Raw genomic sequence first — 26389 nt, 5'->3', positions numbered from 1 at the left:
CAAAACACAACACAATAACAACAAATGCAGAAAACCCAAATGAAAAAGAGTGTGGTTAGAATTGAAAACAATGCTCTTGGTTCAAAATCTCACTTAAAAGCTAAAATATATATATATTTTTAAAAGGACACGTTTTGTAAAAGAGAAAATGCCTTTGGAAGAATCACTGTATCCGGCTGCTAGAATAAAGTGAAATTAAACAACATTATTTATTTTTGCATCAATTCCAACTCCTTCTTAGCCGACATCCTAAGCATTGAACATTTCCACTATAAATACTCTACTGCATAGGCAGTGGCCTTTCGGGCCCCAGTGAATAATACAGCACTGACAGTAACTGTATTGACTTTTAAGTCACCGAGGAAAAAGAAGGGATGCCTTCATAGCAATGTCTTTGACCTCCAGTAAGTTGACGTCTGGCACACATCTTTGTTGTCCTGTTGAAAACTTGGCTGACAGGTGAACTGATGTTTCCCTGATGATGACCAGTACAGCTTTCCGGTTCATTCTCACAACAACTTGCCCTTTGCTGGCAGGTCCCCAAACAAAACTTGAGGTCAATGGAAACAGATTGCCCAGTCAGGTTATGACAAACAGCACCTTTTTTTTCAAGAAGTGTCACTTTTACTTGTTGAGTAGCATCTCCCATAACTAGTTGCAACATCTTTCTTGTACATGATTGAAAGGCTTCAAAGGCAACAGATCAATAAGTGGAGAACTCAAAACTGACATTAAATCTGTGTTGGGAAAGTTGATAAAAAAATATTCAAAAACACAGAAAATAATTATCAAGTATGTTTTGAATGTGTGACATTTTCAGTATATCATGGAGGCATCAATCACAAGTGTATGCATACTTCCTGCTCAGAGACTCAAAGCTCCAGGGTCATTTATTACTCAAGCTCCACTGTTATCACTGTTGCGTTTGTACTATACACCCCCCCTTGCAAGACCCTCTCCCACACACCCCTCTCTCTGGACTCAAGCCTGAACATCCTTCCCTCGCCAACTCCAGCTATTCCCTGCAACAGAGCGATCTGCTTCTCTCATCAGGATCCCATTGCTCCTCTTTTTATAATTTATGCTTTCTTAAATTATGTCTACCTTTGGAATCATAATCCCAAGAGGCTCACTGTGGAACAATTAAAAAGGTCCTGGAACAATTTCTTTTAGCTTCCCATATTTTCTGCAAGACATTTATTTTACATGAGCAATCATTCAACATTCTAACAGCTGACATGTTCATTTTTAACAGAATAACAATGAAAGAGGGAATTTGTATAAAAATGACGTTTATTAACAATGAGTATTAATAAATTTCCTCTACAATGTCATATACAATGACTTGAGGTTTGTTACATTTTTCTTAACCTGTAGATGGCTTTAAATTACTTTTTAATCCTGAGGCTTCTTCTTCTTGCTCTCGGGTGAGGTATTGTTGGTTTGGGAGAAGTGCTCAGTCATGGCAGCAAGCGCCCGGTAGCGGTGAGAGATAGTGTTCTTCACCTCTTTGGGAAGTTCAGCATAGCTGCAGATGAGAGGGAAATAGTTAAAGTCATTAAGGATAGTTCTTATTTTTGAAAAGAGAGAGAGAAATCATCTCTAATGCACAGCATAAAGTGAAAGGGTTCCTCACAACCCCTGGCCTTTGACTCCCCCTTGTGGCTTAAAGGGGATATTCCAAGCAGTCTTTGCTTACGTTTTGTCATATCCCTCTGGCTGAAAACAGGGATCCCATCCAAAGTCTCGAGAACCCCTTGGTTCAACAATCTGTCCCTTGAAACACCAAGATAAAAAAGAGTGAGTTTTAAATATACGAAAAAACAAATATAGGAGAACATTGAGGCAGTTTTAGAGAGTCTTTACCTCTGTTATCCCTCTGAAGAGCTGCACTGGTTCACCTTTCCCAGCAGAGAAAGCAAAAGTACAGAGAGCCCATGCTGATTTATCTTCAAATCCAGCTAGGAGTTTGTACAAGCCTACAACAACAACAACAAAAAAATGTATAAGATTGGAGATGCTGTGTTCATATTTTCTACCCAGCCTTAAAAAAAAAAAAGTTAAATAACTTGAGAGTGTTTAATAAGATAAAATACTTGCCTTCTGGCTTGAGTTTATCCAGGAACCATTTTCTACAAAAAAAAGGAGTTTGGGTGTAACTACGACTTTTAACTACCACTACTGAAGATACAATGGTTTGACAGATATACAAGTTATTATACGAACATGTAAGGACCAGGCAGGCCTCCCAAAGCCTTGAAACATAGACAGGTGTCCTCCACTATGACAGGCCCCTCAACCTGAGGGTGGAATACAAAAAATATATCACTTTAAATCATAGAAAAGTACACACAAAATATTCTCTTGCATCCCATATACTGTACCTGCCTTGCAGCCTCCTTACACTTATGTATGGAAATCTCATCTGGCTCTCCTTGGTATTCAGGCACTGGTTAAAGAAATAGTAAGATGAGCATTGACTATAATAGCGTGTGTATTCTACTGGTCTGGTGGTCTCTTTTTTAGATACTTACAGTCAATCTTTTTTGACACCAGTTTGTAAGGAAACCTGTCTCCTAGTATCTGAATGACCTGATGGACAAACACAGAGTGAATCTAGCAGGACTGATTTTTGACAAATGAAACCAGATATTTTGGTACATACGAACAACTCATGCTCACTATCTATAATTAGCTAACACCGTGGGGAGCAGCATACAAAGGAAATACATGTAAATGTATCCTGCCTGAAAAGGTTATGCAGGACAGAAAAACCGTGAGCATACCATCTTTATCTGTAGTAAAATATTTGACGCTTACCTCTTCAAGCTTTTTCGCATTTCCAGTCACGAAGACCACAGATCTTCCAGCAGGCACAACCATGTTGCAAGAAACACGGAGGTCTAACAATATCGGACCGAATGGTTCCGGCTCTGTAACGGCCAATCAAACTAGGTCTGGGAGCCACCGCCAATCGCTGCGCACTGTGTAACTCCGCCTCCTGATACTTCCTCCAATCAGCGAGCGGTACTACCGTAAATGTTGTCCGGCCTGAACAGTCACAATTGCCATGTGGAAAGGTGGCTGTCAAGAAGCTTAAACTGAAACGCTTTTGATTTGATCTGTTTTACTACAGCTGACAATGAGTCTATTACCTCGAACTGCTGAAGAGTTCAGCTCCGCAGAATACTGGGAGAGATTTTTTAAGAAACGCGGAGAGAAGGCTTTTGAATGGTATGGAGACTACAACAAACTCTGCGGCGTGCTGCATAAATACATCAAAGTGCAAGACAAGGTACGATAGCTTGGAAACGCCTAATATACTTTGTTTGTGTGTCTAAAGCACCCGCTTAAAAATGACTCAAATGTCTCAAAAGGTCTCAAAGGTCTATCCATTCAATATTCAAATATTCTAGCTCTACATGTCAATAAAGCATAAACAATTTGTATTGACAGTTTGTTTGTTATTACTATTTTCATTTACTTCCAGCCAATGTTTACTGTATTTGTATGTGTACAGTAGCATTCATTTATTTGATCTTTATTTATTATAGCAATCTCGTTGAGATGAGGACTTCAACAAGAACCATGTAGTAAAACAAAAACAACACACTTAGGCTACCCGACAACAAGGAATTAAAAACAGATTTTAGAATCCTGAAAAGCATTTAAATGCTGTAATATTATAAAGAAGTATATTTTAGTATAAAATGGATATATTTAAGTAACTAAAAAGTGCCTCAAAACCTTACTTCCAGTACTTAAGTAGATGTGGTTATTCACTTTTCACCACTCCAAATGATAATAACTGATTTAACAGTGTTTTGTATATCTGTCCTTTAGGTGTTGGTGGTCGGCTGTGGTAACTCTGAGCTGAGTGAACAGATGTATGATGTTGGTTACAAACATCTAACTAATATAGATATAAGTGAGACTGTGGTGAACCATATGAACCAGAGAAATGCTGAGCGCCGACCGGGCCTGACCTTCCAGCAGGTGGATGCTACACAAACTCCTTATGAGGAGGCCAGCTATCAAGCTGCTCTGGACAAGGGCACTCTGGATGCCATGGCATCAGAAGAAGAAGGAGCACTGGCCAGGAACATGCTCGCTGAGGTAAGAAACCAATGGCTCAGGCTGTGAGCAGATGATTCATTTTTTGCTCACTTGGTATATATCCTCAACATAGTCTTTGCATTTGCATCAAAGCAGTGTTCTTGTGTCTGCAGGTGGCTCGCGTGTTGAGTGTTGGCGGCAGGTATGTCTGTGTGACGTTGGCTCAGGAGAGTGTCATCAAGTTAGCTGTAGAGCACTTTGTGCAGCTGGGGTGGGCTGTGAGGCTCCACTGCCTGCAGGAGGAAAACAGGAGCGTAGAGGACTCCTTTGCTCTGCCTGTCTTTGTTCTGGTCTGCACCAAGTTTCGTCAGCCTATGCCCTTGCCTATTCTTGAGATGTGTCTTGGGGAGGATGGAGCCCCTACTCGACTAACAAAGGTTTCAGATTTGTTGTCCGCTGTGAGGGAGCATCAGGCTTACTCAGTCTTGAAAAAGAGGCTCCGTACAAGCACGGACGCCAGCTCGAACCTCTCACTCACTCTCTGCCACACCAAGACTGGCCTCCCCAGATACACTCTCACAGTACAAGATTGTCCTCCAGGTGCCAAGGTGCCAAGATCAAACCAGTTTGCAATTTTTATTGGTGAGCTTTCCTGTTATTTGACCATGTTTCTGCCTTCCTATATTGGTAAGCATGAATGTATTTTGTTCTGCTTTGATGATTTTTCTTCTTCCCACTCATCCTGTCAGTGCCTCAAGGAAGTGAGACAGCTTGGCTCTACAGTTCCAGTGAAGGGCGAAGGCAGCTGGCAGCCAGTGCTAACTTCCGACGCCTGGTTATTGTGGCAATGCACAGGAATCAGGAGTACACAGACATGCAGGATGTCCAGTCAGAACTCTCACCAATGGTGATGGACCTGGCTCCCCCGGGCATGCCAGCCAACCAGCAGGTAAACTCTTACAAATATTTATTTTAGAAATGTTATTTCTCCCTATGAAACATTTTATGCTGCAATAATGTGTCAGCAAATAAATGCGAGCTCTCCATCCCCATTTAGGTGCCGTTTTTGTCTGTTGGAGGAGACCTGGGTTGGCGAGAGGAAGTTAGCAGGGGTGTGAGTGAGCTGAGTGGGGAGTACTGTGTGGAGAATGTCAAAGGAGAGGATGGAGAACTCTATCGGAGACTGGTTTTCTTGTCTAATGCTGCCCTTGTCCAATCAGAGAGCCGCCTTGCCCCTTTAAATACTGGTCAGTTCTTTTTCCTTGTTGATTGCATTTTGTTATGCTCTCTTTCTCGTTATGATAATCATAATATAATTAAAAAAACAAGTTAAACTAACAATGTATGTACACCTGTGTTTTTGAAATGAAATGAACAGTCACCCATCAAATCATTTTAATACGTTGCTATAAAATAGATGTACATTGATTATATGAATGAATATTTATTTCTCTGCAGCATCAGTTCACAAGAAGAAAAACAAAAAGAAGGCCAAGCCAACAACTGCTCCAACAACATCCTCCAGCTCTCTGTCAGTGGACAGTGGCTTCCTCTGCTGCGCTCACCATGAAGTTATGGTGGCTGGCCTCACCATGCTTGGGGTGGGAACGCCGCAAAACAAAGGTCAGTTCAGATTGTATAGTCAGGTTAAGGTTGTAGAGGGCTATAGCAGGAGGAAGTACTAACTATACAGCAACAGCCTTCCAGCTCTTTGCATGAAATATCACACTTGATTGAGCTTTAACTTTGACTCCCCACTATCTTCTCCTTTAGATGTCCCAGTGTCGGTGCTCCTGGTGGGGCTCGGTGGAGGAGGCCTGCCTCAGTTTTTAAGGGACTTTGTGCCCAATGTTACTGTTGAGGTTGTAGAACTAGACCCTGTTGTGATGCAAGTAGCAAATGAATGGTTTGGGTTCCGACCGGATGATCGTTTGACTGTCACTCTCGGGGACGGCCTCGAACGCATCTGTGCCCTGGAGAAACAAGGTAAGTGAGGGTCTAGTAAGAGATGCAGCAGTTGAAAACAAGGCTATAGGCTACACCTGCTAATATATTACCAAGAATGACTAGGTTTTTTCTTCCTTTGTAGGTGGTCGTTTGTTTGATGCCATCATGTTCGATGTAGACAATAAGGATAGTACTGTGGGTATGAGCTGTCCTCCTGCTGCTTTTGTAGAAACCTCGATCCTGCAGAAAGTCAACAGCCTGCTAACCCCCATAGGTAAAATATTTGTATCAGTTGATTTACCTCAATAGTTTGGAATGTGGCATGTTTACGCTTGCATACATTTAGACAGTTGTGGATTTTCTTCTCCATGTAATCTTATACTCTCTGTCTCACTCTGTCATTCTACCAGGTATATTCACATTGAACCTTGTGTGTCGTGACTCAGTATTGAGGAAAAGCGTGTTGGAGCGTGTCAGTGCTGTGTTTCCCACCATCCTTTCTCGAAAGATTGAAGGGGAGGTCAACGAAGTTCTTCTATGCTCTCATGGAGAAGATGGGACCTCGAAGGCTGCCAGCATCCTTCCATCCCTGAACCAAGCAGGCAAAAGTCTTCAGAGCGCACTGTGCTCTAACAGGACTGGACCCAACAGCAGCCCACATATAGACATTGCAGAGTTGATAAAAGACCTGAAAATAGAGTAAAGCTTGCTTGAAACCAAAGCTTGATGGGATTTATTCATGTCTTAATACCATTTGAGACAATATTGTGAAGATAATATCACAATAGGTGCCTTGACTGCGATTGTTCTATGTAATAAAATGTATTATAATGTTTAACAATAACAAGTAAATAACATTTTATCTTTACATCTTAAAGTTGTACTTCTGCAAAAAAAAAAGAGCAAAGTTGTGTTAGATATTTGAACATGCATTATCATTAAATGTAGCCTTCAGTTTCTCTTTCATTTGCTTATGGACTCCGGTGTACTACATGGTAGTCACTCCCTCATTGCCCAAGAATGCAGCAGTGTTATTTACAGTAGATGAATCTTACTCTCTGGTTCCAGTTGCAAGTGATCACCTACACCCTGCCTGGATGCGTGGGATTTTAAATAGCGGTAGGCTAGAGGAGTGAATACTTGCTTAGCGTCTGATATAGATCAGTACTCTTTCAATTGGCAATGTTGCTCTCCCCTCTTCTGCACGAGGGGGGGATTGCCGTGTTAAAAAATGTTCACAGCGCATGCGCACATCATTAGATTCCTTTAGCTGTCAGTAGAAAAGTTTTCCTCATGTCCATGGACCAAAGTTGGTGTAGCGACACGTAGCTATCCACTTAAATGTATCCTGTATTTAAGGTAAACAACAATCTGTGAACTTTTGTGGTTTTAACACAACAAAAATGTCTATAGCGAACTGTTTCCGGAGGATTGGGCTCAAACTTGGAGTCTACTGTCGTTACCAGATTCACCCTCGGTAACGTACTATCAAGCTAAAGTTACGGAGCTTTCAAAAACTTGGCACCGTCCTTCAAGTACAGTATTATTTTTAGGTTTTGTACTTGTCCGTATTAAAATAACTATGGTAGCTACTCTAACAACGGGTGTAGCCTAGACAAGGGGTGAAAGAGCGTTTAAAGGAGCCGCTGGGCTGCTCCGTTGCGATGGGCAACCGCGGGATGGAGGATCTGATCCCGCTGGTCAACCGCCTCCAGGACGCGCTGAGCACCGCGGGGCAGAGCTGCTGCCTTCACCTGCCGCAGATCGCTGTGGTCGGCGGCCAGAGCGCTGGAAAGAGCTCCGTCCTGGAGAACTTTGTGGGCAGGTAAGACACTCACAATGAACTCTGAATTACCTGTGCAGCAAGGGGAATCATCAAAAATACACAACCTTAAATAGACTGAAGAGAAATAGGTGACAAAAAAGTTGCCTATTTGTCTAATCTTGCACCATTTGACCGAGGATGTTTGCATATTATAAATAGATAGTTATTGGTTATTAATATGACTAGTTAAATTAATCAAACTTTATATATCACTTGCTTGGCCCTCCTCCTGCAGCAGAGACGCAAGAGGGCAGGATGTGTAAACGTACAAGAAGACTAGCCTACAATTAAAACAACACATGAAACATCTTTTAGTAGTTTTCCAAAAATGTGAATAATCATTCCCTCATGAATGTATCAACAACAACAATACACGCAGATAACTTCCTATTACTGCATTACCACTATTATTATTTGTTGTAAATAATTCAAATAATTTATTCCAAATGATTTACTGAACATTAGTTACCACATATACACATCTTTTGAACAACATCCAGAATTGCAAACTTTAAGACTGTGTTTAAATAATATGTATAGAATGTATATGTCCTTGTATAAAGTCTACAGATATCTCATTTATTACGTTTCGTGAGTCACCCCAAAGCACTTGTTGTGCAATGAAAGACAATGCCTTTTAAAAGTATTAACAAATATGTTATTATTTAAACCAGTATCAGTGACAATGGGATTCTGGATGTCTATAGTTTAAGTTAAAACCCACTGCAATATTCATGTAATACAAAAAGTAAAACCATTGCAACTGTTATTGAGAGGCTGGGACTTGCTTACTTTACAACAGGTTTGTGTCACATTGAACTGAAACCAGGAGTTTAGGCATTACTTCACTATTCACAATGCACTGCTGAAATCACAGTGTTCATATATATCACATTCCCCACCCAGCAGTAGTGATATGGTGTGAAGTGGTTGATGCCAGTATGCCTGTATGACAGTAGCCAGCGCAGCGCCTTATCTCACTTATGGGCTGTGTAGGAGAAGTAATGGTATCAGAAATATTTTAATTAACCAACAATTATTATAGTCAACCAATACTGGGCCGAATAACTGAAAAAAACCCTCAAACCCTAAAAAATAAAGGCTCATGAAGGCCTGTGTTGTTTTTGTAAAGTTGAAACCTTAGACGGGAGACAATTTGATTGGTTAGGAGGAGACTAGTATTTCCATCCTGTTGGAAAAGAATGCTGGTGAGTGAGTAGTTTCCCGGTTTCAAGAAAGGGAAGTTCTGTTTACTAAAGGCAATGTATATATTGTGTACAGCAGAAGAATGTTCGCTATTGCCAGATATAGAAGGCTATTATTGCTTGCTATCCCGAGTGTGTATTGATATTAAAACACACATTTGTTATTTTCCTTAGCTATGATTATGTTATGAGTATGACACCCCTTTTGTTTGGGACAGTGCCAGCTATTTCATGTGTGACAGGATGCAGTAAAACAAACTTCCTGAACCTGATGTTAATAGAAAAGAGGAGGATATGCCTGAGGAGTGTATTCCTGTGCATTCTGTCTCTTTAAAAGCAACATTTAATTTAGCTTTGAGTCTTTATATATCTGATAGGGCAGATCATATGGCAAATATTTCCTTAGCCTTCCTGTTCATGTTGCTGATGTTCTAGATAGTATAGCAACTAAAATACAACTCATTTACGGCTTACTGTTGGTGCCCATAATGCTTTATTTTGCCTTATACTTGTAGGATAATAGTCCTAACTGTGCATGCAAAATATTTAAGGTCATTAAGTAGTGTATGTCAATAGTGTTTCAGACTAAGATGCAAGTTTGCTTTGACATTTAATGTGCTAGTGTGGCTCTGTGTGTATACAGTTTCGCTCCAATCTCTTTTTATTCTCACAGAGATTTCCTACCACGGGGTTCAGGAATTGTCACACGCAGACCTTTAATCCTCCAGCTGCTTACTGCTGACACTGGTAGGTAAGACACACATCATAGTCATCCCTGTCATTCTTAAGCTGCCTGCCACCAGATGGCAGTATGATATTTTACAATGACTGAGCCCAACTGGTGGGATAGTGCTTGATAGTCATCTTATGGTATAATATGGTCTAATATATATGATCCTGGCCTGTATTGTCTGGCCCTCTTGCAATTTCATATGGCTTTTAAACCCTTTTATGACATGGACTAAATGTTATAGCATTAAAGAATCCTGCTGTATTATACTAGGCCTTTGTGGTCTGACTCAAATACACTTTGTCTTTTTTTTTGGATTGGACAGGCTTGATTTTCCAAAAGATCCTCCAACTTATGATTATGATTACGCTATGATTCTACCATTCTTTAACGGATAATTTCCCCATGTGGTCATTCTTTATCTTTCCAGAGTACGGTGAATTTTTACATTGTAAAGGAAAGAAGTTCACAGACTTTGATGAGATATGCAAAGAGATTGAGGCAGAGACGCAGAGAATCACAGGATCAAATAAAGGCATCTCTCCTGTCCCCATCAACCTACGGATCTACTCACCAAACGGTAACACAATGTGTACTTGTGTGTGTTCATCTAAAAAATTCCATTTCAGTAGATTTTTCTGACATATGAACAATATTTCTGCATGTGTGTGTCTGCAGTGCTGAACCTGACTCTTGTAGACCTGCCTGGCATCACCAAGGTGCCTGTAGGCGACCAGCCGGCAGACATAGAGTACCAGATACGAGACATGATCATGCAGTTCATCTGCAAGGAAAACTGTCTCATCCTTGCTGTCACGCCTGCCAATACTGACCTGGCCAACTCTGATGCACTCAAACTGGCCAAAGATGTTGACCCACAGGGTAAGTCAGGCTTGTAGTCTCTGTTGGGTTTCATTATGTCCTGAGAACAAGGGTTATCACGCATATATTTTCACAGTAATTAATCAGCTAAATGGTTAAAGGGGTAGTCATTTATCTTTCATACTTCCACAGGATATGATTTAACATTTGAAGCAAATAAAGTGTCCTTATTTTCTTCATCTTCCTTTTAGGCCAGCGCACGATTGGTGTAATCACTAAGCTAGACCTGATGGATAAAGGAACAGATGCCCGGAACATTCTAGAGAACAGGTTGCTTCCCCTACGCAGAGGTGTGCTGCTTGTGTTTGTGGGCATGTGTGTGTGTGCATGTTTGCTAGTGTGTGTGTTTTTGCCACCTAGCTATAATACAGTGCACCCAGTGGAGGTTCTTTTGAGAGGAATGACATCATGATTGTGTCTCTTATCATCAACCAGACGTCTTTTTCAAGCTATTTTTTCTTTTTCTCCCTTTCTGACTCTGCTTGTGGCCTTTGGTATTTCTGATTAGCATGCAAATTATCTCTATAGCCAGTACCATGTGTTGAAAGATGGCCATGCACTTTGTATGACATCTGAGTAATACATATAGTATGTGTTTGCACTTTTGTTCTATAGTGTGTATGATGGAAAGAGAGATAGAGATAATATTAATAGCTTGTAAAAATGTGTGTGTTGAGTGAGAGAGAAAGAGTATGGAATAATGCAAGGCCTTGAGCTCCTGTGGGAGTGTAGTACAGACTGAGTAAAGCTCCACCAGGTGCTAGCTCCTTCATGCTTCTCCTCCAGTGCTAATGCATTAGCCATGGAGGCCATTGAAATAACTGCCTTGGTAGCAGCATAGAGCTAAAGCATTAGATAAGGAGCCTGGTGCTATTACATCTATTACTGCACTAAACAAGGAGTTTAGCCTGCTCTATAACACATGTTCTGCTGTTGAACAAACATATTAATATCCAGCTTGTATGCTATAGTCCCACTGGGACAAATGGCAGTATGGGAAAAGTTTTCAAGGACATGTTAAATGAAAACTAAATCCGCCTAACAACGGAGTCCTTGATTGTTGCTTCCTCTTGTTGCACATTATCTTCTTTACAATGATCCCATGCCATTTTTTATTTTCGAATCTCTTCCTCCCAAGGTTACATAGGGGTGGTGAACCGCAGTCAGAAGGACATTGTTGGGAAAAAGGATGTAAAGGCAGCCCTGCTCGCAGAGAAGAATTTTTTCCTGTCCCATCCGGCCTACAAACACATGGCTGAAACTATGGGCACCCCATATTTACAAAAAACACTTAACCAGGTTCAAAATGCACACACTCACATAGAGAGATATATACTGTATATTGTGTGTATTTTTTGTTACTGATAATGTTTTTTTGCAGCAACTGACAAATCACATAAGGGAAAGTCTGCCAGCCTTCCGCAGTCACCTGCAGAGCCAGATTCTGAGCTTGAACAAAGAGGCTGAAGAGCTCAAACAGTACAGTCCCGATGACCCTGCACGGAGGACCAAGACACTGCTACAGTCAGTCAGTCAAACGTTTTTTAAATGTCTGTGTTTGTTGTCTTTTAAACTATTTCTATGTCAGTGTTCCTCCTGGTTTATGTGTTTCTTTCTACCAGGTTAGCTCAGCGCTTGGCTGTTGACTTTGAGAAGCTCATCGAGGGCTCAGGTGACAGAGTAGACACTGTCAATCTGTCAGGAGGAGCTAAGATCAACCGAATCTTCCATGAGCGCTTTCCCTATGAACTGGTCAAGGTGTGTGGGCGTGTATTACTCATGTGGTAGGGACATACATCTATAGTGACATGTCCTATATAACATATTACATTTTAGAATAAGGACTTGGCAAGTTACAATAATGGTTAGCGTTAATCTCCAATAAAGTCAAATCAAATTGAAATTCAACCAAATATAAAGTGCTCATCATAAAGTAGCTCCGTGTAAACTGTACGTACATCAATAACTTTTAAGCTTAACTGTGTTCAGCTTTGGCTGAACGTGTACTGTTTGTGTTCAGATTGAGTCAGATGAGAAGAAGCTGCGACAAGAGATCAACTATGCTATCAGAAACATCCACGGTGTCAGGTGCAGTATAAAGTTCTGAACAAATGCTGATTTATAAGTATTTTTTTGTTTGCTATAGCTAATGTACTTCATTTATTTGTTCTTCCTTTCCTCCACCTTCCTCTCTCTGCCTATAGGACAGGCCTGTTCACTCCTGACATGGCATTTGAAGCAATAGTGAAGAAACAGTTATCAAGTTTAAAGGGACCCTGCATTAAATGTGTTGACATGGTCAGTCAAGAACTAATCACCACTCTGTACCAGTGCATCAACAAGGTATACATGTGTATGTGTGTCATGTAACTGTGTGATGTAGTGTGTGTTTGAATGTGTCAGCACTAGCTTTAACTTCTGCTCTGATTTCCCTCTGTAGCTCAGTTCTTTTCCCAAACTGCAAGAAGAAACAGAAAGGATTGTTACCACTGAAATACGAGAGCAAGAGAGTAAATGCAAAGAGCAGGTTGTTCACACATATTGGAATTACAGCTTATTTTCAGATAACCTTATACATCATGTTTCTCTAATTAATGTGTATCCATTCTGTGCAGGTGTTGATGCTCATTGAAATACAACTTGCCTATATAAATACCAAACATGAAGATTTCATTGGCTTTACCACGTAAGTATCCTCTATAAAATCTAATACAACATGTACTATATATTATGCATGCTAAAAGAGTAAATAACATGACCTCATTGTCTCCTTCAGAGCCCAGCAGACGAACAACCAAGCCAATAAAAAGACTCATGCAGGGATGGCAGCAAACCATGTAAGTAGTACTGAATTCATTCTTGTTTACCCTCAGTGTTATCGAGACTCTTGCTCACTTTAAGCTAAATAAACAGAATTTGTGAATGACAGTTTACTCCAATTATATTATAATACTTTCAGGGTTAAACACACAAATTGAACGCTTATTAGCAATGGTTCTGAATTTGTATCATCCATCTTACATTTAGCTTTATTTGCAGTAATTTCCCCATCCCATGTGTTATGCATTAGTCAGCATTAATTAGAATTCCAAGCAGCAGATAAATTAGATATTTTGTGATTTTACTGGAGTGGATTAAGGGTTCATGCAACCAGAGTTGATCTTGGCTTCTCATACAAATGCAGGAAAGCAATAATTAATTTGTAACATAATATTTTTGGGACACATTTTAAAGCAGGGATGATTAAAAACATGACCCCACTATTACTGTGTTGGTTCTGGATCCTTAATTTGAGATGATAGGATTTGTGAATAGCACTACATTTGAACCGCAGCATACGAAATCCATTATTTACAAGACTTCTCATGTTGCTTTTATAGTAGCTAGATCAGTATCAGTGTCATCCTCGAAAAAACGCAATAGTCCCCTCATATAATGAAAACATTAACGCCATTTTGATTTTACTCCCTCATCTCCTTGTTTCTCCAGGGTGTGGCCGCTCCTTCAAGACTAATAGTAGGAGACCAATCTCTTCAAGCCTCCTCACTCACTGCTGCCTCTATTTGAAATATTTGTGTGCAGGATTCAAGCTAAAAGGGTTGTGGGTTGGCATGCGACTTATAGCAAACATGCACACTGGCACTTGGCTTATTGCAGCTTTGTTTATTAAGTATTTCATCACTTGCAAGGGATACACTGCTAACATGTCAAACTATTTTCCACTTACAGTCACAGTTAGCAGTATTCCCTCTCTTTCCAAACCTAATCATCTTTACTTTTTGCAGTTCCACTGCTCCACAAATATGTGCAGAGGTTAATATTCTCATAATCTGCAGGATGTCTGTTTCATTCCTTGGTATCTTAACGTTATCTCATACTTCCTGTTCTCTTATTCATCACATATCTTTCTTCCAGACTCTCTCATCATGTTTCTATTTCCAAATGTGTTTGGTTACTTGTGTTTCTGTGCTTATTTTGTATTTCTATGTGTGCATCCAGTCTTCTCTTTGACCACTTATGTGCACCTGTGGTCAGTGAAATGGTAATAGGTCATGGCTGCGTTATCAGTCATATATCTCACAAATGTCGTGCAAAAATCTTCTTTTTCCTTCAGTGTCAAGTATTTACTGTGTGAACTGCTTTGCATTAGCTATACCTTGCTATCTTATTTGCCATACAACTGTCCACTGCGTAATTGTGCTGTTCCTGTCCATCCTGCAATCTGAGATCTTATCCTTGGCTGTTGTGCAGGTCATACGCAAGGGCTGGCTGACCATCAGCAACCTCGGCATCATGAAAGGTGGAGCCAAAGAATACTGGTTTATCCTCAGTGCAGAGAGCTTGTCTTGGTTCAAGGATGATGAGGTGAGGCACTTACACTTGAAAGTACATCACACCAAGACATTTAAAAAAACAAGTGAAGTTCAAACACAGCTGTACACTCTTATTCACACAGTTTATTAACACATATCTCAGCTTGAAACAGAATATCAATTGGGACAATGAGAGGTAATTAAATACAAGGGGCAACCTCTCATCTGTTGATTTTGTTGTCGCAGTTTTCGTCACACCCTCTGCCATTTTGTTGACGTTAATTGAAAATGTAAAGGCCCTCTGATGCCATGTCAGGTGGGCTGCCATCTGTCTGCCTGTCTGTGCCTGCTGTACAGGAGCAGAAGGTCTGCACAGCAAGTGTAGACAGGCAGACACACCACAACGCTCTCATCCTGTCACTGTTGATGTCATGGGAAGAAGGAAGGGCAGAGGGCAGGAAGTGAGATCAGAAGAGGGGAACACATCACAGCATTTGTAAATGGATATAATTACGAACCACATCTGGAGGTAAACACTGTAGACGTTGTTGTTGTTGTTGTTGTTGTTGTTGTGGATAACATTGAGTTGTGTTTTGGTTGACAGACATAATTGAGTAGTTGAAAGAATACTTTTGCAAATAAGTTATTGTTGTTGGTGTGCGTACTGAAATCCAGCGAGGCCTCTGTTGTGGTAGAATCTAAACAGACAACCCCTGTCTTTATAAATGCTTTGGGACAAGTCAAAGAAAAGCAAACTAAAACAGCATCTTTAACCCCGTTGCTGTCCAGCTAACTGTTTTCTTTGCTTTTTCCTCCTGCCACCTGGACCTGCTAGTGAGCCCCGCCATTTCCCCCATTCATTCCTCTGACACCCCCCCCCCCCCTCCCTATTCGTCCCGCTCTCTGCTCACTCTTCCCCTCACTCCCCCTCTTCTTCCTCTTCTGGGAGTTAAGGCATTTGGTGCGGCTCAGTCTGACACAGCTGGAGCTGCCCCAAGCCAAACTAAGATACACACTCACACACATGCACGCACAAACACACACAGTGGACAGACTTGTATATACAGTATACACTACACATGCAGAGTCTGATGTAAACAAACTTGGATGCAAAAATGGACAAAAATATACACTTAGTCAGACAGACATACAGTCACTTTTCAGATAAACACTGGATCTCTTGAACACAGTGTTCCCAGACACAGCCCCAGGCATGCACATTGTACTGTCAACTCCTTAGGATCAAATCAACTCTCACACACACACAAAGGCCTAGCACATCTGCAACACATAACTGAAAAACAGGCAAGCAAATCTGTTGACCACATCAGAGCAACAAACTTTGGCTATAAGCAGCTCTCAATGATACACGCATGTTCCACTACATGATAGAAGCTCATATGAAAGTCTTAAATTATTTTGTGGTTTAGATGGATTAGTCAGTGTTTAATCCTTGCACCTCCTTAATACACTGGTTGGTTTATCTGCTGTGTTTGGAAGGCCTGAGTGCAAAATTAGTCACCCATATTATCACAGAAGATCAAATCTACGGCCTTTCCACACACAGTCACACAAGCCAAACTTCTGCTTCTTCTCCCTCACAGCTCCCGCTCTCACTCTCCCTGCCCACACTACCTTCCACAGGCATTTATTTTTTTGCTTAACTATTTTATTTTTCTTTACCTCTGTTGCCTTTTCCTCCTCCGTTCTCGCTCTCTCTCTCTCTGTCTGTCTGCCTCTCTCTGTCTCCCCCTATTTCTCCATCTCCCCCTCTCTGTGGTTGGCAGTCTCCCTGGGACTGTGCACATTCCTGGCTGGAAAATCTGAAGCTTTGTCCAAACACCAGCTTCCAAGATCTGCCCAGAGAAATCCCACATGGCTGTTTCTACACTGCAGACCTCCCCTTTGGACTCCCCCCCCCCCTCTCTTCTAAACTCCTCCACAGTCTCTCTCTCAAACACCCCCCACCCCCCCCTTTACCCCTTTCCACCTCCACTCTCCATCCCTGTTGATTTCTTCTACACACTCCAATCTTTTAATGTCTGAAGGCCGTACAGTTCATCTCCTCCTGAACAGTTGTACCCTCACACTGACCTCATACTGAGAGTGCAGTATAATACTTCAGAGTTTAATCTCCGCAGCACACTGAACAGACATGCATTCCTTCACCCCTCGAGAGCCAGGGCACCACCAGGCAGTCTGAAGAAAAACAGACGGCTCATGCATATACACTTAATCTACATGCTCTCCACTCTGTGTGTAGGTGTGTGTGTGTGTGTCGGTGTGTGTGTCGGTGTGTGTGTGTGTGTTTGTGAGGCCTGCTCAATATCTCAAATCCATTAGTCTCGAGGAAAAGGAGACACAGCGGCTCTGATGTATGATACTTCACAACCACCCTGACACAGCTGGGAATATGACACACATGCATAAACAACACAGTGCCACAATGTCTGTGAACACAAGAGTTGCCGCATAGATGCACATGGAGGAGTTCAAAATACCCAATGAGAGACACTTTGAGGAAAAGTCAATTTGGAGCTTTTCTATAATAGTTTTGTGTTAAGAAGCTCAATTAATTAGCTAGTTTAATTTAATTAGCTTTTCTGCTTTAATTATTGGTAAATCAGTCACAAGTTATAGTTTCTCTTACTAAAATGCGATGCATGGTGTGTAGATAGCAATTGCCATAAACAAGAGCTCCTAATTCAAGATGACAAATGCTACAAAATGTATGCATTATGCTTGAAATAGAGTTAATGACTGTACTGAAAGAGTGTCATAGTCAATGCACATTTGAAGGCATTTGCATCCGTTCAGTCAAGAAAAATCAGAGAATATTAGACCATTAATTTGCACAGAATAGCGTACATGCAGGTTTTCAATGTATCCCGATTCTTGCTGCTGAAGCACTTCCTTGCACAGTCTAACCAATGTGCAGACTACTGTACACCAGTAAGATCCTGAACAGGTAGTCTGAACACTGGGATGACGGAGCAGGACCCTTTCTCACTTGTCTGCAGCTTCGGATTTTCCCGCTTGCTAGCAGTCCTGCCAGTGGCGGAGAGGATTTGGAAAGATTTCCTCTGTTATTCTCTTCTATCTTATCCTCTGTCGATGCTGGGTCACAAGGCGAGGGTCTCTCATACATCAGACATCCACTCCGATGGTTGTCCCTCTTCTGGAGATGAGAGTGTGTCTTGAGTCAGGGCGTCCGCAGGGCTGTGTCCCGGTGTAGTATCCTGTCTTGACGTGGCACATTCACTCATTCAGCTCGGGATCTGCCTGTTCACTCGAGGAAGGCATAAGGAAATGCAGGGAGTGAGAGAACGAGAGAGAGTTAGGGAGGAACTTAGCAGCCATATATGGGTTGATGGGACCCTTGGGGAGTCAACTTTGGAGAGGTCTGCAGTTTCTCCCAACTTCTCCTGCTCACTTCCCTCTGCTCTGTATGTTCCGCAACCGTTCCTGTTCTATTCTAGCAAAAATTCAAATCCATCTGTCCACCTATATCCCTCCTCTTCTTCTCTTCATCATCTCTACTTTCTATTCCTACCCCATCATAGCACCCTATACTCTATCCAGTCTCCTCCCCCTCTGTCCAAAGCGATCCCAGATGTTGCTGTATGAGCGCCAATCCCGTCCTGTCATTTTTTTTAGCCTCTGTTACAGGAAGTGGGCCCCTCTGGAAAAAAAGGAAAGAGGACCGGAGGAAGAGAGTCGTAGGGTTCAGGGGAGCACTGAAAGACGGAAGACCGAAATGTGCAAATGCACTCTTGCATCTCATACCACATGTTTGCAAAGACACAAATGCACACATGCATCCACATGCACAAAAAACGTCCAAGATTTTTACGACACCATCTTTTGCATGCATGCTCTAGTTCTCTATTAGATAAAAGCCGCCTCGTTCTTTTCCCTCTGTTTACCTCACCCATGGCCGTTCCTCCAACCAACCTTTCTGCAAGCTTCCTTCTCAAAAGTTACCAGGAGGGAGCAGGCCGAGGATGAGGGATGAGGGGGAAGGGCTTTGCTTTAGGAGAAATGTTGTGTTAGAGCTTGAGTCTGAGTAATGACTTTCACATGTGGGCCCGGCCTCTCTCCCTTTTTTTTCGTACTCCTTCTCTCATTCCCTCCCTCCCTGTTTCACTTCTTTGTACCCTGCCTCCATACTATCTGGTTCTCCTCACGCCGGTCGCTAGTCTCCTCCAACTGTTCCCTGTCATTCACAAGTCCCTGTGGTGATGACAGACTGTAGACTTATGGTGTCCTCTTTTTTTTTTTATCCCACTGTCTCTATTTTGCTAGTTACTGTGAATCCGTCTGACATGCAGACACATCATCTGATATGAGCTCAGGTGCTCGTCCACCATGTCTTCTGACACTTTTACAATTCAAATCTCTCTGCCACAGTCTTCCTTAAAAAGGAGCAGACTAAAGAATATTTACTATAAGACAAAAAGTTATTTTAACTAAACTCAACCATCTTGAGTATCTGTTGCGTTAGCTATCAACATCTGTGTTACCGCTCTGTGATTTCACACTACTATGTATCTGTCAAACTTTATCTCTCTGCATTCTGTTTTCCAGGAGAAAGAGAAGAAGTACATGCTCCCCCTGGACAACCTAAAGTTCAGAGATGTGGAGAAGAGCTTCATGTCCAACAAGTGTGTCTTCGCTCTCTTCAACACAGAGTTAAGGTTTGTTCTGTGTGTGGCTGGAGGCCTGTGTGTGTACAGTGTGTGTATGAATCAGGAAAAAGGGAGTTTTGTTCTCTTCACCTGCCTGCTGAAGTTTTAGGGATGTTCTACAAGGGTGGACATGACAGAGGAGGAAAAGGGAGGAGATGTCAGAGTGCTGTTTTGCCCTTCCTTTGACCTCTTCAATTCAACTTTGCCACTACTGGAATTGAAAGGATATCCAGTGTGTACTGCAGTGGGTGTAGTTTTTTTGCCTCCAAGTATATGCCAGGCTGTTGAGGGCTGTGTTTGCTAAGGTTTATGTGTGAAACAGATTTGGAAAGACTGTGAGACAAAGAGAATGAAAGAGAGAAAGAGACAGAGAGTGTTTAGAATCTGACCCAATGCCTGACTGATTATACCAGAGCATGTGGGCTTTGTTTATAATTCTGTGCTATGCTGCATTCGGACACACTGAGTGGTTTAGTGTGTGTGTATGTGTATGTGCCTTTGCCAATATTTGCGTGGGTGTGCATGTATGCGTGTGCGTGTGTGTGTGTGTGGATATAGACCACAGCATACCGACGGCAGGCTCATTAAGCAGCTAATCAAAGCCAGAGAGCTTGGATCAGAGAGGAGGCTGCTCTTGTTTGGAAAGAATTGCTCGACTCACCACAAAAAGGAGGGAGAAAGAAGAATTGGAAGGGTTGAGAGCAGAAAGAAAGCGGGAGAGAGAGTATCAGAGCCATCGGCCAGGAATGTGTCAAAAGTCTGTCCTATGGCGCCCCCCCCCCCCCTTTCCTGCGCTCTTTCTCTGTTTCTGTTTCTCTATTTGCATGTGTCCGTATGTATGTGCGTGCGTGTGTGTGTGTGTGTGTGTGTGTGTGTGTGTGTGTGTGTGTGTGTGTGTGTGTGTGTGTGTGTGTGTGTGTGTGTGTGTGTGTGTGTGTGTGTGTGTGTGTGTGTGAGCAGACATTGCAGTGGTTTTGTCCCTGTCTGACAGTAATCCAAAACTTCAGGAAACTCCTCAAATCTAAAGCAGTGAGGGATCTGTGCAGAATTCCTCTCGATGAGTGAAAAAGCTCACACTGGCTACACGCTGAGGAAAGGATAGCAAAGGGTTGCAAAGTGATAAATCAGCGTAGAGAACGATTTTAATGTATGCTCACTGGTCTATACGCATGTTACTGTTCTGATTTAGTGTAATAGCACTCTAGTATTGTCATTGTTGGCCTGGCTCCCTGTCTGTTAGCCACCACACCCTGACTTATTAACCTCGCCCAGCCATAAGCCAATTTTTTTTATCTTTCTGTTTCACTCCATGTTGCTGCAGTCTATCCCTTTCTCTCTTTCCTTTCCTGTTGTCTCCCTTATATTCACACAAAGGTTCACATATTTGAGGTTAATTGCTATGTGTTCTGAATGTGAGAATGGAACAAAAGGAGGAAAGAAAAAACGGAGTGATTAAAGAAAAATGTTTAACAGATGGGCCGCTGCCTGCTCCAGATCCTTTGATTGTTTCTTACTTTGCTGTGTTGCCATCGCAGCCAAAGCACAGAGATGCTTTGATGGTGTGAAGAGAGAAAAAAGATGGAGTGGAAAGAGGAGCTGGGAAATGTAGAGAAAATAGATGATGGAGATAAGGGTTGCACTCACTCTGGTCCTGTCAAGCACAGCAGTAGAAACGGATAAACTGATTTACTTTGTTCCTCTGTGGATATGCGTATGTGTGTATCTGCCTGGCTGCAAGGGTGTGTGTCTCTAAGTCCCTCTTTAAATTGTATATAAGATATTGCATTTAAAGGACTGTATCACATTTTGGGAAAACTGTTCAAACTTGTTAAACTATTTTTCCTCCTTCAATGATCTGTGTTCAAGCTGTGGTTCCAGACGCAGGGTTCACTTTGGTGGCGCCCTTTTCATAAAGACTCAATGACCTGTGTTACCCCTGCATCAGGTCATTTACACCGGATGCAGGAATAGGGTAAAGGTCAGCCTGTGCTCCATTAATATGTCCAGTGTTAACACCGTAAACTAAACCAGGCTGGGACAAAAAAGTTAGTTTTTACAATACGTATATATATACGGAAGCTTAGGCAAATAATTGATCAAATTGTATAGTTTTTTTACATTTCATTTGTACATTTTTGCAACTTTTAAAAAAAGAAACTAACTCTATACTTGATTATTATTTTTAGGCAACATATTTAAAAACTAAATCGTGTGGGCCAATATGAAAATATAAGACTCTTTTTAAAGGTTTATATTTTCTTTCATTAGAAGTTGTGTTCAACTAATATTTGATGTTTATACGGAGTGGGTCAAGACCCGAGGAAACAAATCATATTAAGAAGCAAAAATGATCCATGTGGTTTTTGCAAATGTATGGCTCTGACGTATTATTTTAAGAAACTGCGCACTTACTGATAGTAGATGATTGGCATCATCTCAAAAGTAATAGCTCAAAAGATACGTGATAGTTTAACTGTCTGACAATGTTTAGAAGGAGATACTTTACAAGAGTCTTCTTTCCTCACTTTCTAAAATACATGAAGTAACACTATTTTGTTTCCACCTGAAGTTCAACTGCTGAGAAATAGGAGACGTTGCATAGCTTTGAATGACTGAAAACATCGTTGCTTTAGCTTAAAATTATTCCACACATTGTGACAAAACCCTGGCTACATAACCACACTGGTTAAGTTGCCAGGGAAGGAAAACACAGTAATAACCAGTCATTACTAGAAGTTCAGAATTCAGTTTTGGGTAATTCTTGTCTTAGAGGATAATTTAGCACTTCTGTGTTTATTACTCTGTGTTGTGAAAAACAGATTGTTATCCAAAGCTTGGAGATGTCTGACAATGTTGCACTGATTTGCAGGAACGTATATAAAGACTACAAGAGCCTGGAGTTGGCCTGTGGCTCTCAGGAGGAGTTGGACAGCTGGAAGGCATCTCTTCTGCAGGCCGGAGTGTACCCTGAGAAAGTCACAGTTAGTACTCTGACCCCCAATTCAACCTAATTAAACCACACCCTGACCTTTATTTGTGGGGAGCCGCACCTGTCTGCACCTTTAGCGTTTGTATCGTATGCCCTCATTGACTCTGCTTAGCTTAATCCCTGCCCATAACCCCGTACCCTTCTCTCCATGTTCCCCCTTCTCTTCCTCTTCCAAAGCAAAAACTGCAAGTCCCCCACCCCTTCCATCTCGCTTTGTCGTTGGCTCTTCAGCACAGCATTCTTGGCCCATGATGTCACTACGACATGTGTGTGTCCGTGTGTGTGTGTGTGTGTGTGTGTTCTAGTCTGTTTCTAATCAGCAGTTCCCTGTCCCTCACCCACTCCCCCTTTTCTTTCTTTTGCCCCCTCCTCCTTACCTCCCTCCTGTGCTCCCTCTATTCTGCTCTCTGTGGTCCTATCGTAGTGGCTCAATAAAAAAGCATAGAAAGGATTAGCAGATTTGGAAATACACATAAGGACGATCTTAATTGCTTCACAAATCTGTATTAACATTTAGTTTTTTTTAATCACACTGTACTATATATCCTTATTTAAAACACTTGTGGACAATCAGAGAATCCAATGTGCTGCAATTGCTCCTTACTCCATCTCGTCTGTGCGTCACCCAGGTAGATGAGCAGGGAAATGGGGCTCCTGAAAACTTCTCAGACCCCCAGTTGGAGCGTCAGGTGGAGACCATCCGTAACCTGGTTGACTCCTACATGAGCATCATCTATAAGACCATCAAGGACCTCATGCCAAAGACCATTATGCACCTCATGATCAACAGCGTAAGACAGACCAGACTCTTTAACTGTTTTAAATCTCTTTCCCTTTTATATTTGTTTTTGCTCACCACAGTCCAACAAAATCAGCTCTTTTCTTGTCTCTTAAATCCTTAAAGTGACTTAGTTTGGCATCAGTCTTCCTCATTACTTTGCCATATGATTCTGTGTTTCTTTACAAGTCTTTACCAATTTGAAACACTATTTGATCATATTTCAAGGAAGGAGAGACCAAAGAAAAAAAAACAATGATTCGCACAACGCCTTCAAGAATTTAGAGCCAAAATCTCAAATAGTAAAATATCACTTTACAAAGCCTAAAGATTTGATTCGTCACAGCTGTTTATAATCCCTCTCGGTAGGTGAAGGAGTTCATTAGCTCTGAGCTCCTGGCCCAGCTCTACGCTCTGGGAGAATGCTCAGCGCTGATGGATGAGTCAACGGCGCAGCAGAAGCACCGGGAGGAAGTGCTCCGCAAGCACGCCGCCCTGAAGGAGGCGCTCGCTGTCATTGGAAAGTTCTCCACATCTACCTGCACCACGCCTCTGCCTCCACCTGTAGACTCCTCCTGGATACGACCCTCCAGGTATACAGCAGAGATGCAATTCAGTAAACTGTGCTACCTATACCTGTCACTCAAAGTTCTCTTCTCCACCTAGCCCGACACTCCCTAAAAAGACCAGCGGTGGTGTTCGAGGCCATGCCCCATCTGTCCCTCGGGTGCCCTCTAATGCTTCTTCCCAGAGCACCGATAGCCTTCAGCAGATCACTAGGCAACATCACCGTGCTCCACCTAGTGTGCCAAGGTGACTCTGAAACCACAGCAAAAAATCATTGCTACTTTATGATGTCCTCCAGCCTGCCATGTATACGTGCACTGGCTTATATGCATACTCACGTACACACAATGAAACCTTGCGCTACAGGGGCAGAGGGAATTGTTATTTGAGCTGGGTGGGGGTCTGCTGGAAAACGTGTTTCTCATATTCTCTTTCCCATCAGCCTCTGTAGACAGGACTTCTCTGTGCAGCTTTCTACTGGAGCCAGAGACAACAGGCTGAGCACTCTGTCAAGTTTTCATCTTTCTCTCTGCGCTTCATCCCCCTTTTTCCCTCTTTCTCCTAGCATGCATTTGTTTTATTGCCCTTCCCCAGTTTCCCTCATGCAATAACCTTTATTTTCCCTTTTTCCCCCCACTTCTTTTTCTCGTACATTTCTTCCCTTCTCCTCTTTTACTGGTTCCTCCCCTGCTTTTGGCCGGTCTCTCCTTTTTCTCTCTGCCTCATTTCCTCTGTGCTCTCCAATGGTTCTTTAGGTTCTTTCCCGCATGGTCTCCCTCTTTCCTTTGAATCTTTCCATCCCACTTTATGCCCCTTTCTCAGACTCTCTCCCCTATAGATATACAGTATGTGGGGGCATGATTTTTAATTTCTTGCCTATGTTTATTGTAAACCCCTCTGATGTCTGTTAATCCACGAGGTCATGAATTGTGTAACAATATAAATATGGTGCAGTATTACAGCGAGTTAAAAAGAAATATTGCCAAATAAAAACACAAAAAATATGTATAAGGAAATGTGTGAGAAGGAACAATGAACCACAGAGTTCCAACATTTGGATTTACTCCTCGCCAAATTTGACATCAAATCTTTTTTGTTCTGTAACCTACTGCTGTCTTCAGTATAATAGAGCAATCTCAGACACCAGTATAGTATAACACTTATTTCCAAGCTATTATTCACCAAGTCTTTTCTCTGGTTTTTTTCAAACACTACAAATTCAAATAATTTTTAATGTAAAGGTTTTTACATGTTTCATGGTAAACATGTAGACCAGAGCTCATCAGATAACTCACTGATAAGTGAAGGCCTCTTCCCTTTCTTTTTTTCTAGCTGCAGTAAAGACTTTTCTATTCATTTACACTTGCTTTCTTTTTTATTCTATTCATTTATTTTAATTATAAACTCTGGTACCATGTAACTACACTTACAGATTATGTTTATGAAGGATCAGACAATATCTCTATAATTACATTTGTTTTGTCTGCCTTTAAGTAGCCAAGCACATCAATGGTGGGTAGTAACAACGTACACACTTACAAGGCACAGTATTGCATTTGTAGCTTCTTCTCAAATATATTTTTAGACTGTGTGTTTGGTATTCTTGTTATATTATATTTAATATTATATTAAATCTGATCTTCTCTCCAGGAGGCATCCTCCAGCTATCCCAAATGTGAAATAACAGTAATTTCTATCCAGAACTCCATTACCCATCCATCCCACTGATTGCCCAGCTCGCTGCAGCTCAGAGACACCTTTAACTTGTGTGATGTGCACTCCAGCTGAAGCTTTCTGCTGGGCTTTTCTCCTCTGGGAGCTGCCGTCTGCAAATTCACTGAATCTTGAGCAGCCTGTTTTGTACATAATACCGTTGGCCATAAATGCCGGAATGTGCTTGTCTGTCTGCCTACTTTCCAGAAGTGCCTGAACCTTGTGTAAATAAAATACCAATTTTGAGGTATTCTACAACAGAATACACATGCACTATTTTCAATGTTTTTAAATAAACAGGTTATATTTTTGAACATGAATCCTGGTTTCTTTCTAAAGTGTTCTGTGGCAGTATTCAACTTAAACACTTTGTTACAGTTTATTTTTATCTTTGGAATTTCTACCTTACCAAATCACTAAACTGTGAGGCCCTTGTGGTTGGTGTAGGGGGCCACTGCATAATCATGATAGCTTAATTTGTCACAATCAAACACTATTTTCCTTGACAAGAATTAATAAGAGTTGGTATTTCTGCTCCAAATGTAGACAAATAACTTTAATTTTGGGGACTGTGCCTCTTGCAACATATAGGAAATTGCAACAGAGAGTGTACTTTTTGCAAGCCTTACAATAATAATGTAAACTGTGATATTACTAATGTGATTTACAAAGTTTTAAAAAAGTGGATCGGGGTTT

General features: G+C 41.6%; 3 protein-coding genes and 1 long non-coding RNA gene across 7 annotated transcripts; 2 read left to right on the top strand and 2 right to left on the bottom strand.

Moving 5' to 3' along the window:
- Positions 1–1275: 1275 nt before the first annotated feature.
- Positions 1276–2946, bottom strand: itpa (inosine triphosphatase (nucleoside triphosphate pyrophosphatase)). The gene is made up of 8 exons (XM_063891007.1): positions 2821–2946; positions 2535–2592; positions 2385–2449; positions 2227–2300; positions 2101–2132; positions 1867–1979; positions 1700–1776; positions 1276–1528 (listed from the first exon to the last, which is right to left on the bottom strand). Exons 1-8 carry the CDS (start codon positions 2881–2883, stop codon positions 1396–1398), a joined length of 615 nt encoding a protein of 204 aa, XP_063747077.1. The 5' UTR covers positions 2884–2946; the 3' UTR covers positions 1276–1395.
- Positions 2947–3059: 113 nt separating this feature from the next.
- On the top strand, positions 3060–7067 carry mettl13 (methyltransferase 13, eEF1A lysine and N-terminal methyltransferase). Its single transcript, XM_063891006.1, has 9 exons — positions 3060–3295; positions 3844–4116; positions 4230–4698; positions 4806–5005; positions 5114–5303; positions 5515–5679; positions 5830–6042; positions 6146–6277; positions 6414–7067. The coding sequence occupies exons 1-9, from the start codon at positions 3143–3145 to the stop codon at positions 6704–6706; spliced, it is 2088 nt and encodes a 695-aa protein (XP_063747076.1). The 5' UTR covers positions 3060–3142; the 3' UTR covers positions 6707–7067.
- On the bottom strand, positions 5452–7604 carry LOC134869415 (uncharacterized). The gene is made up of 4 exons (XR_010166417.1): positions 7059–7604; positions 6496–6691; positions 6114–6261; positions 5452–6029 (listed from the first exon to the last, which is right to left on the bottom strand). It is a non-coding gene; the product is annotated as an uncharacterized LOC134869415 (long non-coding RNA).
- On the top strand, positions 7147–26007 carry dnm3a (dynamin 3a). 4 transcript variants are annotated; one of them, XM_063891002.1, is made up of 21 exons: positions 7152–7828; positions 9707–9780; positions 10194–10343; positions 10442–10645; positions 10837–10935; positions 11784–11944; positions 12027–12169; positions 12268–12403; positions 12666–12733; positions 12850–12988; positions 13086–13172; positions 13261–13331; positions 13422–13482; positions 14135–14161; positions 14897–15010; positions 19546–19655; positions 22516–22627; positions 23265–23426; positions 23783–24006; positions 24080–24226; positions 25631–26007. In XM_063891002.1, the coding sequence occupies exons 1-21, from the start codon at positions 7668–7670 to the stop codon at positions 25662–25664; spliced, it is 2484 nt and encodes an 827-aa protein (XP_063747072.1). In that variant the 5' UTR covers positions 7152–7667; the 3' UTR covers positions 25665–26007. The 4 variants fall into 4 exon arrangements, with proteins under 4 accessions (XP_063747074.1, XP_063747073.1, XP_063747072.1 ...); XM_063891004.1 differs by lacking the exon at positions 24080–24226 and having other exon boundaries at positions 7147–7828; XM_063891003.1 differs by lacking the exon at positions 14135–14161 and having other exon boundaries at positions 7151–7828.
- The last annotated feature ends 382 nt before the right edge of the window (positions 26008–26389 follow it).

This window comes from Eleginops maclovinus, chromosome 9 (assembly GCF_036324505.1).
Source record: "Eleginops maclovinus isolate JMC-PN-2008 ecotype Puerto Natales chromosome 9, JC_Emac_rtc_rv5, whole genome shotgun sequence".
NCBI classification, from domain to species: domain Eukaryota; kingdom Metazoa; phylum Chordata; class Actinopteri; order Perciformes; family Eleginopidae; genus Eleginops; species Eleginops maclovinus.
Note: the sequence above shows the minus strand (reverse complement) of the source record. Positions and strands in the feature narration are given on the sequence as shown.

Excerpts from the sequence above, each read along its gene's own strand:
- dnm3a (XM_063891002.1), top strand. The coding sequence starts at position 7,668 with ATGGGCAACCGCGGGATGGAGGATCTGATCCCGCTGGTCAACCGCCTC. Across the intron at positions 10,344-10,441 it reads ACGGATCTACTCACCAAACG|TGCTGAACCTGACTCTTGTA; the intron begins GTAACACAATGT and ends GTGTGTCTGCAG. Across the intron at positions 12,170-12,267 it reads AGGACCAAGACACTGCTACA|GTTAGCTCAGCGCTTGGCTG; the intron begins GTCAGTCAGTCA and ends TCTTTCTACCAG.
- mettl13 (XM_063891006.1), top strand. The coding sequence starts at position 3,143 with ATGAGTCTATTACCTCGAACTGCTGAAGAGTTCAGCTCCGCAGAATAC. Across the intron at positions 4,117-4,229 it reads CCAGGAACATGCTCGCTGAG|GTGGCTCGCGTGTTGAGTGT; the intron begins GTAAGAAACCAA and ends TTGTGTCTGCAG. Across the intron at positions 6,043-6,145 it reads CTGTGCCCTGGAGAAACAAG|GTGGTCGTTTGTTTGATGCC; the intron begins GTAAGTGAGGGT and ends CTTCCTTTGTAG.
- itpa (XM_063891007.1), bottom strand. The coding sequence starts at position 2,883 with ATGGTTGTGCCTGCTGGAAGATCTGTGGTCTTCGTGACTGGAAATGCG. Across the intron at positions 2,133-2,226 it reads GGCCTGCCTGGTCCTTACAT|AAAATGGTTCCTGGATAAAC; the intron begins GTTCGTATAATA and ends TTTTTTTTGTAG. Across the intron at positions 1,777-1,866 it reads TCTTCAGAGGGATAACAGAG|GGACAGATTGTTGAACCAAG; the intron begins GTAAAGACTCTC and ends TGGTGTTTCAAG.